At 42.1% G+C, this 15763-nt stretch overlaps 1 protein-coding gene across 1 annotated transcript; it reads left to right on the forward strand.

The window, feature by feature from the left end:
* Positions 1–120: 120 nt before the first annotated feature.
* On the forward strand, positions 121–14428 carry APOA4 (apolipoprotein A4). Its single transcript, XM_072611012.1, has 2 exons — positions 121–196; positions 13282–14428. Exons 1-2 carry the CDS (start codon positions 161–163, stop codon positions 14221–14223), a joined length of 978 nt encoding a protein of 325 aa, XP_072467113.1. The 5' UTR covers positions 121–160; the 3' UTR covers positions 14224–14428.
* Positions 14429–15763: the final 1335 nt, after the last annotated feature.

Below are 15763 nucleotides of genomic sequence, written 5' to 3' on the forward strand. Positions count from 1 at the left end.
CAGTCAGCTCTAGGTGGAAGTTAGGAAATCCCAAGGCAGAAACTATCTGTCCTCCTCCCATCCCTTTAGCTCCTCCTTGACTGGGCTCAGAGCCAGTGCCATGGATGGTGCCTTTTAAGACTCCACTACTCTGGCCCACGGCAACCTGGTTCTCTTAAAGATGAAGGAGGACAGCATCATCCCTTTTGGGCAGGAGGTAGGGTCAAATTTCAGGCCAAACTTGCTGGTGAGAGAGAGAGAGAGAGAGAGAGAGAGAGAGAGAGAGAGAGAGAGAGAGAGAGAGAGAGAGAGAGAGAGAGAGAGAGAGTGTGTTTTGGGATATCTCCCAAATATATTGTTCCTAGAATTCCTACCTTTAAGGGGAGCAAATGTAGTGGGAGGATCTGCCCTCAGTGACTGCTTTGGGACCGAGAGAATGGGCTTTCTAGGGGAAACTGGATTATCTCTGGACCTATAAATTTGGAAGATTAGGAGTTTCTCCTTCCCTTCCTTCTCCTCCCATCTCACAGGGTTGGGAGAGAAGGAAACCAGTGAGTCCAGGGAGAAAATATTAGAGGAGATGGAGTTCTGACCCCAGGTCCTGCTCCATCAGGACTGTAGCCTAGTAGTATTCCTGTGATTATGGAGGGGCAGAGATCTAGATATGCCTTCATACACTCTCTTTTCCATCTCCCACCCCATGCCCTCAGCATCCCTTACCCAGACTCCTTTACTAGCTGAACTCAAGTGAGATGGAGGTGAGAGGGGGAGGAGGCCAGTCTGGGAGATAACCTGAGTCCTTTGTCACCACTCATGTGTTCCCCCTCCCTCTTTGCCATCATAAATAGTTGATCCTCCTCACTTTGCCCTCTGGACTGAGTGATAAGGTGTTCCCCAGCAGGAATCCAACTCATGGCAAAGGAAAATCCCAGCCAAGCTGGAATTCGGGATTCCAGGTTCCTGCCCATTATTCTTCAGGAGACTTAAGAATCTGGGGTCCAACACCTCCCCTCTGTGCCTCAGTTACCTCAGTCTTAGATTAATAGACTTGTAAAAGGTGGACCTGGAAAGAACCTCAGAAAATATCAGGTTTGTTCTACAGGAACAGGAGTGCAATCAAACTGATGGAGGTCATAACTGCTAAGAAAACAATACCTATTACCTCCCCTAATCAGAGGAGAGAGAATGGAAGCGTAAGGCCTCACAGGAGACAGGGCTTCTGTGGAGGTAGGCCAACAGAGTCCTGAAGAAGGGCTGGAGCCATCCTCATCTTCACCCAGGCCTTAAGTGCCCTGGGCTGGCCAGTATAAGGGTAATGGGATACATGGCTCCTGCCCTAACTAGAGTCAATAGTCTGAAGGGTGAGAAGGATTTTCCTGAGGAGGTCACAAGTGATTTGCCCAAAGCCTGCTGTATACAAAACCAGAGAAAACAACTACCCAAATAGAGTGATTTCAAGGGGAGGTTGGAGCTTCCCTCCCCCTTAAAAGTATTCTTCCACACACAAGCAGCTGCCTCAACTCAACAATTTAGACCTCCATTCCTTTAGTTAGAGATTTTAGACTTCTATTCCTTTAGTTGGAGATTTTCCCCCTGCTAAAAATACAAATCCTTTAAGGAGGAATAACTTATTAAGTGGCAGGCAGTGTGGTCTAGTGGAAGGAGCAACTGATGGTGAGTCAGGCAACCTTTATGATATTGGGTGAATCACTTAAGCTCTGTTGGCCTTAGCTTCCTCTTTTGAAGGGACTGGATAGACTATCTGGCCTCCCAATTCCTTACAGCTCAAAATCTATGAGCCAGAAGTATCTTTGCTTACTTATTCCTTGGTGTAGTCCTTTCATGAGAAAAAGTTTGGAATAGGGGAGAAGGGTAAAAAGTCACTGAGAAGCCATGGGGGTTTAGAGAGGAAGTGCTCTTGAATAGCAAGGAGAAGGATGAAAAATAGATCATTTTGGAGTACTGAAAACAGATGCCGACTTCACAGTGTTAAAGCCTTTAATATGATTTGAAGCCTCAGCTAATATCTCACTTTCTGTAAAAGGCCCTTTTCCTAGTCCCCCTAATGCTAGTGCCTTCCCTTTGAGATGGGTTCTCAGAGCCCTGCAGTCACCTTTGGTGTCCATCTTTCACCCAACTCTCATCTGTGATTCCAAGAAGCTGTATAGCATGTGCAGTGACCTGGAGTAAAACCATCTTACCAGATGGTCTAAACCAGGTTGAGGATAACTGACAGGCCTCAAACCTATCAGTTATTTAGAGGGATATCTACCCCAAGCATGTGAAAACTTCCCCCAGTGGAATGAATAGAGAGAACAATTTGCTCCAACACCATGAAGGTGACTGAAGCAGGAAATGTAGAGTGCTTAGAGCTTGGCTAGACATGGAAGACGTCAAGGTCCTCCACCTGAACCACTGCTAGTCATCTTGACTTTATCTTGCCACTGGACTTTGATAACTCCGACAGAGAGAGTGAGGCTGATAACTGTGCAACTCTTGTCTTACTTAAATCCAATTCATGCATGAGTCAAGACATCAGCCCCATGATGTCATTCTCTTCAAAAACAAAGGGTGAACAACTGCCCATATATACTGTATATACATAGTTATGTGCATGTTGTCTCCTCCTTTAGAATGTGAGCTCCAGGAGAATGAGGACTGTCTTTGCCTTCTTTTGTATCCTCAGCCTGGCACAAAGTAAGTGTTTCAGAAATGCTTGTTGACTAACTGATTGACTGAAAGGAGGGTCAACAATGGCCTGACTGCTAGGAGACTAGAGTCTACTGAGCTGACCTTACAGGAGTGTGAGTGTCATCTCTCCCCACTATCAGAAACTCAAATAGACACAAGAAAGGAGGAGCCACCCAAAGCTACAGCCCTGTGAGTTTAGCAGCTCAAAGCACTTCTTGATCTCTCATCTCATTTCTCCTCCCAAAAGACTGAAAAGTCAGTGAGGAAACTGAATCCTTCTTCTCAATGTTACAGAGGAGGGGAAACAGAGAGGTTAGCTCATTTGCCCAAGGTCATGGTAAATGGGAACTTGAAAACCCCTAAACCAACAGCCAGTCTACTTACTAATATGTTCTCAGTCACCAAGTCCATCCTTATAAGGGAAGGGAAAAAGCCTTTATGTAGCAACTACTGAATTCCAGGCACCGTGCTAAGTGATTTTACAAATATCCTCTCATCTAATCCTTCTAACAATCCTGGAAAACAGGTGCTATTTTTTGTTCTCATTTTATAGTCTCTTCAAACAGAAGTGTCAGAGGTCAGATTTGAACTCAGGTGTTCCTGATTCTAGGCCCCTCACTCTGTCCACTGTGCCAACAGCTGCCTCCTATACAACTATAAGCTGTAACTTATTGTTACAACAATGCATATTTCTTTTTTTTAAAAAAAACTTTTTTCTCACCTTTTGTCTTTATGTTGCCTTCATTTCCTAATATCTCTCCTCCCTATCCCTTGTAACAAAGAAGAAAAAAATAAGAAAAAATAGCATTTTAGCAAAGTTAACCAATACAAAGAAGGTTGACAGTATATACAACAAATAACTCACATTTCAGTATAACACCTTAAGGTCTGCAGTGTACTTTCCTCATGAAAACCCTCTGAAGTAGGTAGTGTAAGAACTGCTGTTTCCATTGGGCCTCTGAGGAAATGGAGTCTTCCAGAGGTTAAACGATTTGCCCATAGCCACATAGCCAGGTAGACAGCAGACCCAGGTCTCCAGATTCCAAGGGTAGTGCTCTCTCAATATGCCAGTGAAATGTTGTAGGGAAATGGAGGTGTTCAAATGGATAGAGTGCTATTCTTTGGGGTCAGGTGTATCTCAGTTCAAATCCTACCTTAAATATTGCTGGCTGTAGGACCCTTGGCAAGTTTCTTAACCTCCATTTCCCCATATGTAAAGTAGAGAGAATAAATATCTACCTCTCAGGGTCATTGTATCAAATAAGATACTTATAAGCACATTGCAAACCTTAAAATACTATATGTTATTTATTATTATTAATTATTATCTGTGAGACTCTGAGCAAGTCAACCTTATAATCTCAGTTGGGGATAATTAAAAGCAGATTCTACACAAAGTTATTGTATGTTTGATTAAATGAAATAATATAGGAAAGGGTTTTGCAAACCTTAAAGGGCTATGTAAATATTATTTTACCATTATTAACCAGATTATTACCAGTAATATCACCACAACCCTCATGGTTGTTGTGGAATATTTTTCAAAGGGCCTTCACATCTATTAGGATCCCAGAGGCTCAGAGTTGGGAAGGAGCTCAGAAATCAGCTTGTCCAAGGCATACCTGAACAGGAATTCTCTGGACAATATGCTGACCATAAAGAGCTGGGAGGGTTTAATTCTGGTGGTTGAGCAATGGGGCCACAGGACAACTGGGCTCAGGGTGAGGGAGGAGGTCTACAGTCAGAGACTATTGTGATGTACAAACAAAAAGCATCATTTGACCCTGTTTTTAAAGTGCCTGTCAAACCTCAGCTTGAAGACCTCCAGGGAGGTGATCCTACTCTCTCTCATTCCACTTTCAGAGCTCTTGTGTTTATGAAGTTCTTCCTGACATCAAACCTAACTACATTTGCCTGTTTGCCACTTCCACCCACTGCTCCTACTTCTTCCCTTGTAGAGCAGGTCTAATTTCTCTTTCAAGTGACAGCTCTTTAAATATTTCCATCTTGTCCTGTGCAAAACTATTCTTTTCCTCTAACCTTCACAACAATTATGTCAGTCCCTAAACTCTCCAGGAATTGAGTGGAAAGCATTCCCTGACATCCACTTGTGGCCCATCCCCTCCTATTCCCCAATTCTTATTCCCCACCCACAAGAAATGTCCCCAATGTTTGTTGTTGTTCAGGCATGTCTGACTCTTCATGACCCCATTTGGGATTTTCTTGGATACTGGAATATTTTGCCATTTTATTCTCCAGCTCATTTTTACAAATGAGGAAACAGAGGTAAATACGGTTAAGTGACTTGCCCAGGGTCACACAACTAGAAAGTATCTAAGGATAAATTTGACCTCAAGTCTTCCTAACATCAGGCCCCATACTCCATACACTGTGACACCTAGCTGCCCTTAGTGTTTAGTAGATGGAAAAATCAATCAAAGCTTGCACCAAGGAAGAAGATTTCTGCTCAGGTACAGGTTAGGCTAGATGATTTTGAAATCCATTCTAGGCCTCAGATATTATACTCTGCACTTTATTCCATCCCTTCCCTTACTTTGCATCTCCCCTTTGCAAGTATGAACACCAAGATCAAAAAGGTTTCCTTAATAAAAATTAAGAATTAAGGCTATAACAATGTCCTCAGTCTGTTCATCCTAACTGTCCTTGAATCTGAGACTCTATCAAGGTAGTGGGTGATTGAATTTCCAAAAGAAGATAGACCTGGCAATTAGATAGAGGATGGTCTTTATATAAACTAGCATGAGAATGGTAAGCAGGCAGGCTGTGTTCATCAGACCCTTACTAGGAGCCAGACACTGTTAAATGCTGGGGATACAAACACAAGCCCCCAAAGTGACATGCTGTAGTGGATTATAGTCTAATGGGGAAAGACATAAATAAAAGGGAACTTTAAAAAGGGTGGTTCAAGTAGATAGAGTATTCAATGGAGTAGGGGGACAGGATACTTGGGGAGGGGGAGAAATGAGGTCAAAGTCCCAAAAGTCGAGAAACTCCTCTGGGAGGAGAATGAAGTGTGGCTCCATCCCTGAAATGCAAGAAACTCACCAATGGGAGGAGAAGGCTGACAGGGCAAAGAGATGTTCCAGGGTGAGAAGACCATAGGCACTGAGGGTAGTTCCCAGGTGAAAAGGCAGCTGACTTATGGTACCAGAGAGTCATGATTTTCTTAATTTATCCTGAACCAAAGAGGCTACTCTTTCGTGTTCCTTTTGTTTCCCATCCAATAGTAAATAGAATGGAAAATAGATCTCTTCCCCTAAGAGTATGTCATTACCAAATGAACATTACCATTGTTCAGCTATCAATGAACTCCTTAGGGAAAAATCTCCAGGGCTAGATGGATTTCTAAGCGAATTCTATCAAGCATTTAAATAACAGTTAATTCCAAAACTATATAGACTCTTTGGGAAAATTGAGGAAGAAGGAGACCTACCAAATTCTTTTTATGATATAAATATAGTTCTAATACCTAAACCAGAAAGAGACAAAACAGAGAATGAAAATTATAGACCAATTTCTCTAATGAATATAGATGCAAAAATTTTAAATAAGATTTTAGCAAAAAGAATAAAGCAACTTATCACGAGAATAATACATTATGATCAGGTAGGATATATACTAAGAATGCAGGGCTGGTTCAATATTAGGAAAACTATCAGCATTATTGATCATATCAACAACATAACTAACAGAAACCACATGATTATCTCAACAGATGCAGAAAAAACTTTTGAAAAAATACGACACTCATTCCTATTGAAAATGCTGAAAAGTACAGGAATAAATGGGACTTTCCATAAAATAATAATCAGTATCTACCTAAAACCATCAGCAAGCATTATATGCAATGGGGACAAGCTAGATGCATTTCCCATAAGAGCAGTGGTGAAACAAGGATGTCCATTATCACCACTGTTACTCAATATGGTATTAGAAATGCTAGCTGTAGCAATAAGAGAAGAAAAAGAAATTGAAGGAATTAGAACAGGCAAAGAAGAAACTAAGTTATCACTCTTTGCAGATGATATGATGATATACTTAGAGAATCCCAGAGAAGCAAGTAAAAAACTACTTGAAATAATAAACAACTTTGTCAAAGCTGCAGGTTACAAAATAAACCCACATAAATTATCTGCATTTCGATATGTTACTAACAAAGCCCAACAGCAAGAGATAGAAAGAGAAATCCTGTTTAAAGCTTTGGTAGACACTATAAAATATCTGGGAGTCTACCTGCCAAAACAAACTCAGGGACTATATAAACATAATTACAAAACACCTTTTGCACAAATAAGGTCAGATCTAAGTAAGTGGAAAAACATCAGTTGCTCATGGGTAGGCTAAGCCAATATAATAAAAATGACAATTCTACCTAAATTAATTTACTTATTCAGTGCCATACCAATCAAACTACCAGATAATCATTTTCTGGAGCTAGAAAAAAATAACATCAAAATTCATCTGGAAGAACAAAAGGTCCAGAATATCAAGGGAACTAATGAAAAGAAATGCTAGGGAAGGTGGCCTAGCCCTACCAGATCTCAAATTGCATTATAAAGCAGCAATCATCAAAACCATGGCTAACAAACAAGAGGGGTAGATATAGAAATCTACTGTTTGATAAACCCAAGGACTCCAGTTTCTGGGATAAGAACTTACTGTTTAACAAAAATTGCTGGGAAAACTGAATAACACTATGGTGGAAACTGGGCATAGACCAATGCCTCACACCACACACGAGAATAAAGTCCAAATGTATACATGATCTAGGTATAAAGATTGATACTATAAATAAATTAAGGAAGCAAGGAATAGTGTATTTGTCAGATTTGTGGAGAACGGAGAAATTTTGGTCAAACAAGAAATAGAGAACATTATGAAGTGTAAAATGGATAATTTTGATTACTTTAAATTGTAAAGATTTGACACAAACAGACCCAATGCAACCAAGATCATGAAGGAAGCAGAAAACTAGGAAAGAATTTTTGCAACCAGTGTCGGTGATAAAAGCCTCATTTCTAAAATGTATGGAGAACTGAGTCAAATGTAAAAGAATACAAGTCGTTCTCCAATTGATAAATGGTTAAAGGATATGAACAGGCAGTTTTCAGAGGAAAAAATTAAAGCTATCTATAGTCATACTAAAAATGCTCTAAATCACTATTGATTAGAGAGATGCAAATCAAAACAACTCTGAGATACCACATCACACCTATCAGATTGGCTAACATGACAAAACAGGAAGATGACAAATGTTGGAGAGGATGTGGGAGAGTTGGAACACTAATTCATTGTTGGTGGAGCTGTGAGCTGATCCAACCATTCTGGAGAGCAATTTGGAACTATGCCCAAAGGGCTATGAAAATATACACACCCTTTGACCCAACAATACTGCTTCTAGGACTGTATCGTAAAGAAATCATAAAAATGGGAAAGAGTCCCATATGTACAAAAATATTTGTACCAGCTCTCTTTGTGGTGGCCCAAAACTGAAAATCAAGGGGATGCCCATCAATTGGGAAATGGCTAAACAAGTTGTGGTATATGAATGTAATGGAATACTATTTTGCTATAAGAAATGATGAACAGGAAGACTTCAGAGAGGCCTGGAAAGACTTATATGAAACTGATGCTGAGTGAAAGGAGCAGAACCAGGAGAACTTTGTACACAGCAACAACCACAGTGTGTGAGGAATTTTTCTAGCAATGCAAGGACCTAAAAATTTCCCAATGGACTTTTGAGGCAAAACACCTTCCACTTCCAGAGAAAGAACTATGGAATTGAATTGCAGAATGAAGCAGACCATTTTCTCTTGTATTATGTTTTGTTTTGTTTTGTTTTCATAGTTTCTCCCATTCATTTTAATTCTTCTACGCAACGTGACTAAGGTGAAAATGTATTTAATAACAATGTATGTATAGAGCCTACATAAGATTGCATGCCATCTCAGGGAGAGAATGGGCAGGGAGGGGGGAAGGAAGGGAAGGGAGGGAAAAAAAATCTAAGATATATGGAAGTGATTCTAGAACACTGAAAACAAATACAACAATTAACCATTGTTCTACTTGGTCAACCAAAGACCCTAAACTTAAACCTTGTTTGTACCTTTGTTTCATGTTGCTGCCTAAATTCATCTTTTGTGATCACTATGAAACATTAGTTGAAAATGGCTTGCGTCAGAAGGTTTTCTGAATTATCAGAAGTTCTGTAAACCAGGACCTCTTTGCAAGCAGAAAGTTGGCATGTTAGTATGTTGTGTCTCTAACAGATTTGGCTAAAACATAGGATTTAGAGTGCTTTTATTTCTCACAGGATCCAGGGCAATGATTTAGAGAGGCCCTGTAGTGAGAAGTGACCTGCACCAGCTGGTATTGAATGGGTTCATCGTCTCCCCACGGAACAGATGGACTTCTGACTCTCATCTCTCTTCCCTGCATCAGTTTAGTTGGGGAGTTCGGGAGAGTTGTAGACTCTAGCGTCTGTTACTTATCTCCCTGCTTCTCTAGGCAAAAGAACCCAGGCCAACCAGAGGAATCTCTCTTGTTCTTTCTCATTACTAGGGAGGGAGATATGAATGGCCTCAAATGCCCATTTGACTGGGCAAGGTACCTAATTTTTTTTTCTCTCAGAATCTGCCCCTGTAACCAGGGATGGCAGAAACATAACAGTTTTCCTCTCCAGGATTCTTGAGCAAAGAAAATCACAGATATAAAAGCATTTTAGCTGCATAAATCCAAAGGACTGTGCTTTGAGGGGTTGTATAGTTTACTCTCTTTCCTTAATGGACATTCTGAAAGATGGATATGCTTTTTGTGTCTCTAGAAAACTGTATATGTGTGAACCCTGTAGATGTGAGTTTGTCCTCCATTAGGGCTATTTTCTCAACTCTACTTTGTCCTTTCTCCTGTGCCTCAGTCCCATGATTACCTGGGCTAGGGACAGCCATGAAGGAAAGCTAAGTGGAAATTTTCAATTCAATTAAATGAACTTAAGCAACTACTTCATATGTAAGGCACTATGCTGGGTTTGTGGGTATGAACATGAAAAAGACTTTGGTCTTACCATCAAGGAACTTACATTCTAGTAAAGTGATAAGACATGTACCCAAATAACTATAATATAGTTTACCTATATTATATATAAGAATATAAGGAAAAAGTAAATATATAATAAAAATCAGAGTGACCTGAAAGATAATTTATATTTGGGGAAAATCAGGAAAGATTTCATGGAAATAGTGGCACCTGACCTGGGCCTTGAAGGATGGAAAGGATTTATGTAAGTAGAGCTGAAAGTGGAGTCCATTTCAGGCATGGAGGAATGCTGTTCTGCTGGGAGGAAGGGTGGGCTGAGATCGTATACTAGGCTAGTCTCAATGGAGCTTATGAAAGCAGGTAGTGGACCTGCCTTTATGCCCAAGGTCACACAGGTCATAAGTATCAGAGGTAAGATTTGAACCTCTGACTTCAAACCCAGTATGTTCTTGCCATCATCCCATGCTCTATCTTCCATGGAGTCTAGGAGGCCAGAATCACAGAATCTCAAAGTTAGGAGACTTCAGAAACCATCTAACCTGTTCCTTAACCACATACCTGACAAGGTTCATCTCAGTTTCCTGTTGAGAAGCCACCATTCTAGAGTGAAGGTGGGCAGAAAAGGAGCCTGGAATGATGGGTGACCACTGAGATCTCCTACCATGCTGGACTCCTTTAGTCTTCTGTGGGGGAGGCATACACATCTAGGAAACTCACTTCCTTGGCCCTGGGTATCCTGTTTTGAGGGTCAGAGGAGCATGAGAAGTAAAGTCTTTTTTTTTCTTAAAGACTCTCCTACCCCACTGCTGCCCTCCTTTCTGGCCACTGATGCTGAGCTGCCTTCCTATGCATGGGCCTCACATGGATACACATGGAGAGAAGCTTCTATGTCCCCTACTGATAGGGGCTTCAGGCAGGCCTTTCCTCTTAGTTGGAAAGGTGGGATAGGATGGGATATGAAAAGCAGTGTGGAGAAGTGGATGGAGAACCAGACTAGGGAGAGGGCAGGAAGAACATTTACTAGCTGTGTGACCCTTTTAATCTGGCAGGGTAGGAGAAAGAGAAATACCTCCTTCTGGAGCTATTTGCCTGTCTACAGAGAAGCAGCCTCACCCCCACCTCCTGCTTTTGTCCTGGGTAGTCTGTGCTGGGCTAGTGTGTTGAAAATGAACCTTTTATGACTCCAAGTTTGCCCCTTTATCCCCCACCATCTCACTCCACTTCCTGATGCCAGTCAATTATCCTCTCCTTCTGTGCTCACTTTAATGAGGTCATTGCGTCTTTATCCTTCCCCTCACTTCTTTAAGTCAAACTTCTAGTGGGGGCCAAGACCCAAACTTTCTGGATGTTAATCCTGAGGACTGGTAGTTTATGATCCTACCTAATCTAAAAGTTGAGGAGATAGGTTAAGGGTCAGAGGTCTAGGGTTGCAGGTAGGGGTGGGATTGGTGAGGGGGGCGGGGTCTCTCTCTTTCTACACTCAGGAGTGAGGGAATGGACTCTTTCTTTGATACGTTTGGCCAGGACCCAAAGCTACATATGGATGGGGCTCTAATCTCTCTCCTTAGAATTTAGGGGCTTCCTGAGGCTCTGAATCTGTAACTTTTCTCCATCCACTCCTTCCTTTCTATTCTTCCACCCTGGGCCCCTCTCCAAACCACAGGATTGATAACTTCCACTTTGTGGGGTCACCAAAGTCCAAATAGTTTCCTGGGAATGTGTCACCTTCTAGTGTGGAATTAGCAGACAAGGAAGGGGATTCTGGAGTCAGGTAAAATAGCTTAAGACTTGGGGCTAGATCGGAAGGCAGGGCAGGTGAGCCCCTCCTCTGTCCCTTTGTTAGGTATCGTCTCTGGCTCTGAATGTTCTAGTTCTGGAACTTTGGTGGGTGGAGTACTCCACTGGAGGTGGGGCAGGAACTCAGACACCATGGAGCTTGGGGAGAACAGAGGCAGTAGGACTGGGAGACCTTAGAAGGTAGGAAAGGACCAAGGTGAAACCCACTCATCCTTTATCTCTCTTATAGGATCCGGTGCTGTGGGGCTTAGCCCAGACTCAGCACAGAGGCCAAGATGTTTCTCAAGGCTAAGATACTCTTTCTGGCCTAAATGAGACCACAGATTCTGGGCTGAGCTTGGAATGGAGAGGAAGGACTCAAGTGACAGAGGAATGTTGGGAATTCCTTATCCCCATTTGATTTTGATGGGGCTGGTATGGTTGCCAGGAGTGTTGGAAAGGGGTTATGGGTGGGGAGGGGTTGAGAGACAGGTAGACACTTCTGTTTTACCCTCATGTTAATCTGGGCTGTAGTCTCAATAGGAGGATTATCTGTATTGGGTATACAAGTAATTTACATGCTGTTCATTGTTCATGTCATGTTAAAACTAGGGAAATATCTTTGACACCCAGCTTTTTCCTGCCCAGGCTAGCATCTCTCCCCATTATCCTCTCCATTCCCTTCCTACATCAGAATGGGCAAAGCCCCACCCAGAAAAATAATTGGTTGAGTTGACCTTCATTAAAGCCAGCCTGGACCATGTAACTGGACCAAGTAACTGGGCAGACTCCATCTGAAACTTGGTGCGTTGCTTCTGTCTTTCTCCCTCTCTATCTATCCAGGCTGAGATGCAGCCTGACCAAGTATCCAAACTAGTATGAACTACTTCAACAAGCTGAGTACCAATGCCAAGGATGCTATGGAACAGCTGTAGAAGTGCTGAGTTCAGTCAGCAGCTCAAGTATGAGGGTGTAGCCTATGGGGAGGAGAAGTGACGGGGCAGGAAGAAGCTGAGGCCCTTGCACAGGAAGCCACTCCAGGAAGCTGGTTTGGGTCCTTTAGAAGATCCTAGAGCTGGATGGGAGGAGGCTTTGTATCACTTTATTTAGAGCAGATTCCTAGCTGAGTTTTTAGAAGGGAGTTAGAGAATCACAAAAGCATAGATTTACAACTAGATATTTGGGGACATTTCTGACCTTTGGAGATAAAGGTTAAAGAAGGCAATTACCATGTTGCCTGGGCCACTAACATACCGTGGGCCTCAATTCACTCTACCACCAGCTTCTTCTGTCCCTATTCACACATATTACTAGCCTAGACTCATACTTGAAGCAGTTCCAGTCTGGTAGGACTTAGAGTTTGTGCTCTGTTGGCAAAGGCTGGGAGAACCTAGGGGTCACTCCAGATCATGATGAGGCATCAATGAATTTTAGTGAAGGATTATTTGGTAATATAATCATAATAATAGACTAGAATGTAGTGTAGTATAGTATAATATATGATATATTACACTATGTATTATATAATATACGATATTATATTAGACTATGATATAATATTGTATTTTACATTCTGTTTAGCATTCATTTCATGTTAAAACTCTGGCCCTAGTTTTATATAAATATTATATATATTACATGTTTTTCTATATAACTATAATATACTAATATATACTGCTATATAATATACTATACATGTATAGCATATATACTAATATATGTGTAATACACTAATATATGTACTAATAACAACCACCTTCTTCTTCTTCCCTCGGACAGCACCCTTTTCAGGATAAGTGTGGGGAAGCTGGTGCAGAGGCTGACCACCTGAAGAAGAAGCTAGTGCCCTTTGCCATGGATTTGCCATGCTGCCTGGTCCAGGAGTCAGAAAAGCTCAAGGAGCAGATCCGGAGGGAGTTGGAGGAACTGAGGCTCCAGCTCCAGCCCAATTCAGAACAGGTCTGTCAGAAGATGAATGAAAATGTGCTGGCCCTAAAACAATGCCTGAGACCCTGCACTAATGAGCTCCAAAACAGCCTCAACGAGAATGCCGAGCAACTGCGCCAGCAGCTGGCCCCCCTTTCCTGCCAGCTGGAGACAGCCATGAAGGAGAACATCAACTGCATGCAGATGGCCCTGACTCCCTTCGCCTGTGAGTTCAAGAACAAGGTCAACCAGCAAGTGGACAAGATGAAATGTCAGCTCACCCCCTTCGCAGACCAGCTCCAGGAAAAGATTGACCAGCACATCTGTGAGCTTCAGAAGATGCTCACACCTTTTGCCAAGGGTGCCCAGGAGCAGCTCAATCGCCAGATCGAATGTCTGGCCTTCCAGATGAAAAAGAATGTGGATCAGCTGAGGGCCAAGCTCTCAGACAATACGGAGAACCTGAAGCAAAAGCTAACCCCCTTCGCTGAGGAAATAAAGGGAAAGCTGCCCAGGAGCTCCGAGGAGCTGCACCAGTCCTTGACTAAGCTGAGTGGACAGGTGGACCAACAGATTGATGAGTTCCGCAAGAATGTGGGACCCTTTGGGGAATGCTTCAACAAGGCCTTGGTGCAGCTTCTGGAAGAACTCAAGCAGAAGCTGGGGCCGCCCCATCCCTGTACGGTGGAGGACCACCTGAGCTTACTAGAGAAGGACCTGCGGGACAAAGTCAACTCCTTCTTCTGCACCCTCAAGCAGACCCAAGATGAGATGCTCTCTTTCCCCAAGCCTTAAAACCTCAACGTCTGAACAGCCTCCTCCGTTCTTCTTAGACCACCACTGCCTCCTGACTTTAGATCTCAGGACAGGGTTCTCCATCCATCCATCCACCAGTCTGCCCAGTCACCCCAAGTGTAGCCCTGGGATGGGTGCTGTGGTGAAAAGTAGCATTCATGGTCCTTGCTGAATAAAAAGTAAAAAAAAAAAGAGAATAACCCTACTATCGTGTATTGATCAGTTTTGTTCAATTCTTCTCTTTCTCTTTTTAAATTCTTTGTTAGAATAACGACAGATAACATTTCTATAGTGCTCTTAAGACTTGTAAAGTGGCGCATGGCGTGTTACCTCAGCCTAGCCTCACAACCACTGCGAAAGGTAGAAGCTATTTACTTTTAATCTCATTTTGCAGATGAGGAAAGTGGGAGGGGCTGAGAGAATTTGAGTGACTTGCCCCAAGGTCATGAGTGTCCGAGGCTGTATTTGAATTCAAATCCTGCTGTTTCCAACCAAGTCCATTAAACCACTGCCCTGACTACATATAAAGGATGGTTCTCCAGCAGAGTGGAGAGGGAGGCATACATGGAGAAGCTTAAATGCTGTATAAATAAAAGCAGTGAGTGTGTGTGTGTGTGTGTGTGTGTGTGTGTGTGTGTGTGTGTGTGTGTGTGTGTGTGTGTGTGTGTGTAGTGGGAGAAGGAAGGCTTGTATCTGAAGAGACGATATTCCAGGAGAAAGAATAAGGTAGGACTGGAGGGATGCATGTGTGCCTTAACTGAGGGGGTAGAAGAAGGACCCAGAAATTCTTTTGCTCTCTCATCTGTGTGTTTTTCTGTCCTTTTCCTGGTCCTGACCACTAGACTCACTGTTTTTTCTTAAAGTATTTTTAGTGAATAGAATAAAATAAATATTTCCATAACAGTGCAATAAAAAAGATGACACATGAAACTGCAAATCTGCTATGCACAACTTGCTCTTCCTTTCAAACATACCACAAAATTATCATGTACGTTTCTTTTTTTCCTTTCCTCCTCTCTCTCCACCCTAGAGATAGCTACCATTAGATACAAATAAGTATGCATATATACATATATGTATGCATATACATATACACATACATATGCATGCATATATATGTATGTCTATTATTCTATACATTTATCAGTTCTTGATGCATATAACATCTTTTTTCATATGTCTTTTATCATTAATTTGGGTATTTATAATAGTCAAAATAACTTACTAGCTCAAAGTCCTTCTTAAATCAGTATTGCTGTTACTGTATACAGCACTCTCTCTTGGCTCCGCTCATGTCACTCTTTATTTCACGCAAGTCTTTCCATGTTTTTCTAAAATCATTGAGCTCACTGTTGATCAGACTCTCCATACCCGAGTAAGAAAAATCTGGAAATTGTAGGGGGTTTCCGTTGGAGAGTTTGGATTTTTGCCCCAGGTCTCATGAGAGAACCAACCTATTTTAGCCCCCTTCCCACGCGTATCACATTCATTGGTGTTTGTTGAAATGAGCTGTATTTTCAGGAGTGGAGATGAGAGGCTG

Source organism: Notamacropus eugenii, chromosome 5 (genome assembly GCF_028372415.1).
Source record: "Notamacropus eugenii isolate mMacEug1 chromosome 5, mMacEug1.pri_v2, whole genome shotgun sequence".
In the NCBI taxonomy this organism is placed as follows: domain Eukaryota; kingdom Metazoa; phylum Chordata; class Mammalia; order Diprotodontia; family Macropodidae; genus Notamacropus; species Notamacropus eugenii.

What these genes read in the sequence shown, in the direction of transcription:
- APOA4 (XM_072611012.1), top strand. Translation starts at nt 161, where the DNA reads ATGAAGGAGGACAGCATCATCCCTTTTGGGCAGGAG. An exon ending in TCATCCCTTTTGGGCAGGAG is followed by an intron (nt 197 to 13,281) that starts GTAGGGTCAAAT and finishes TCCCTCGGACAG; the next exon opens with CACCCTTTTCAGGATAAGTG.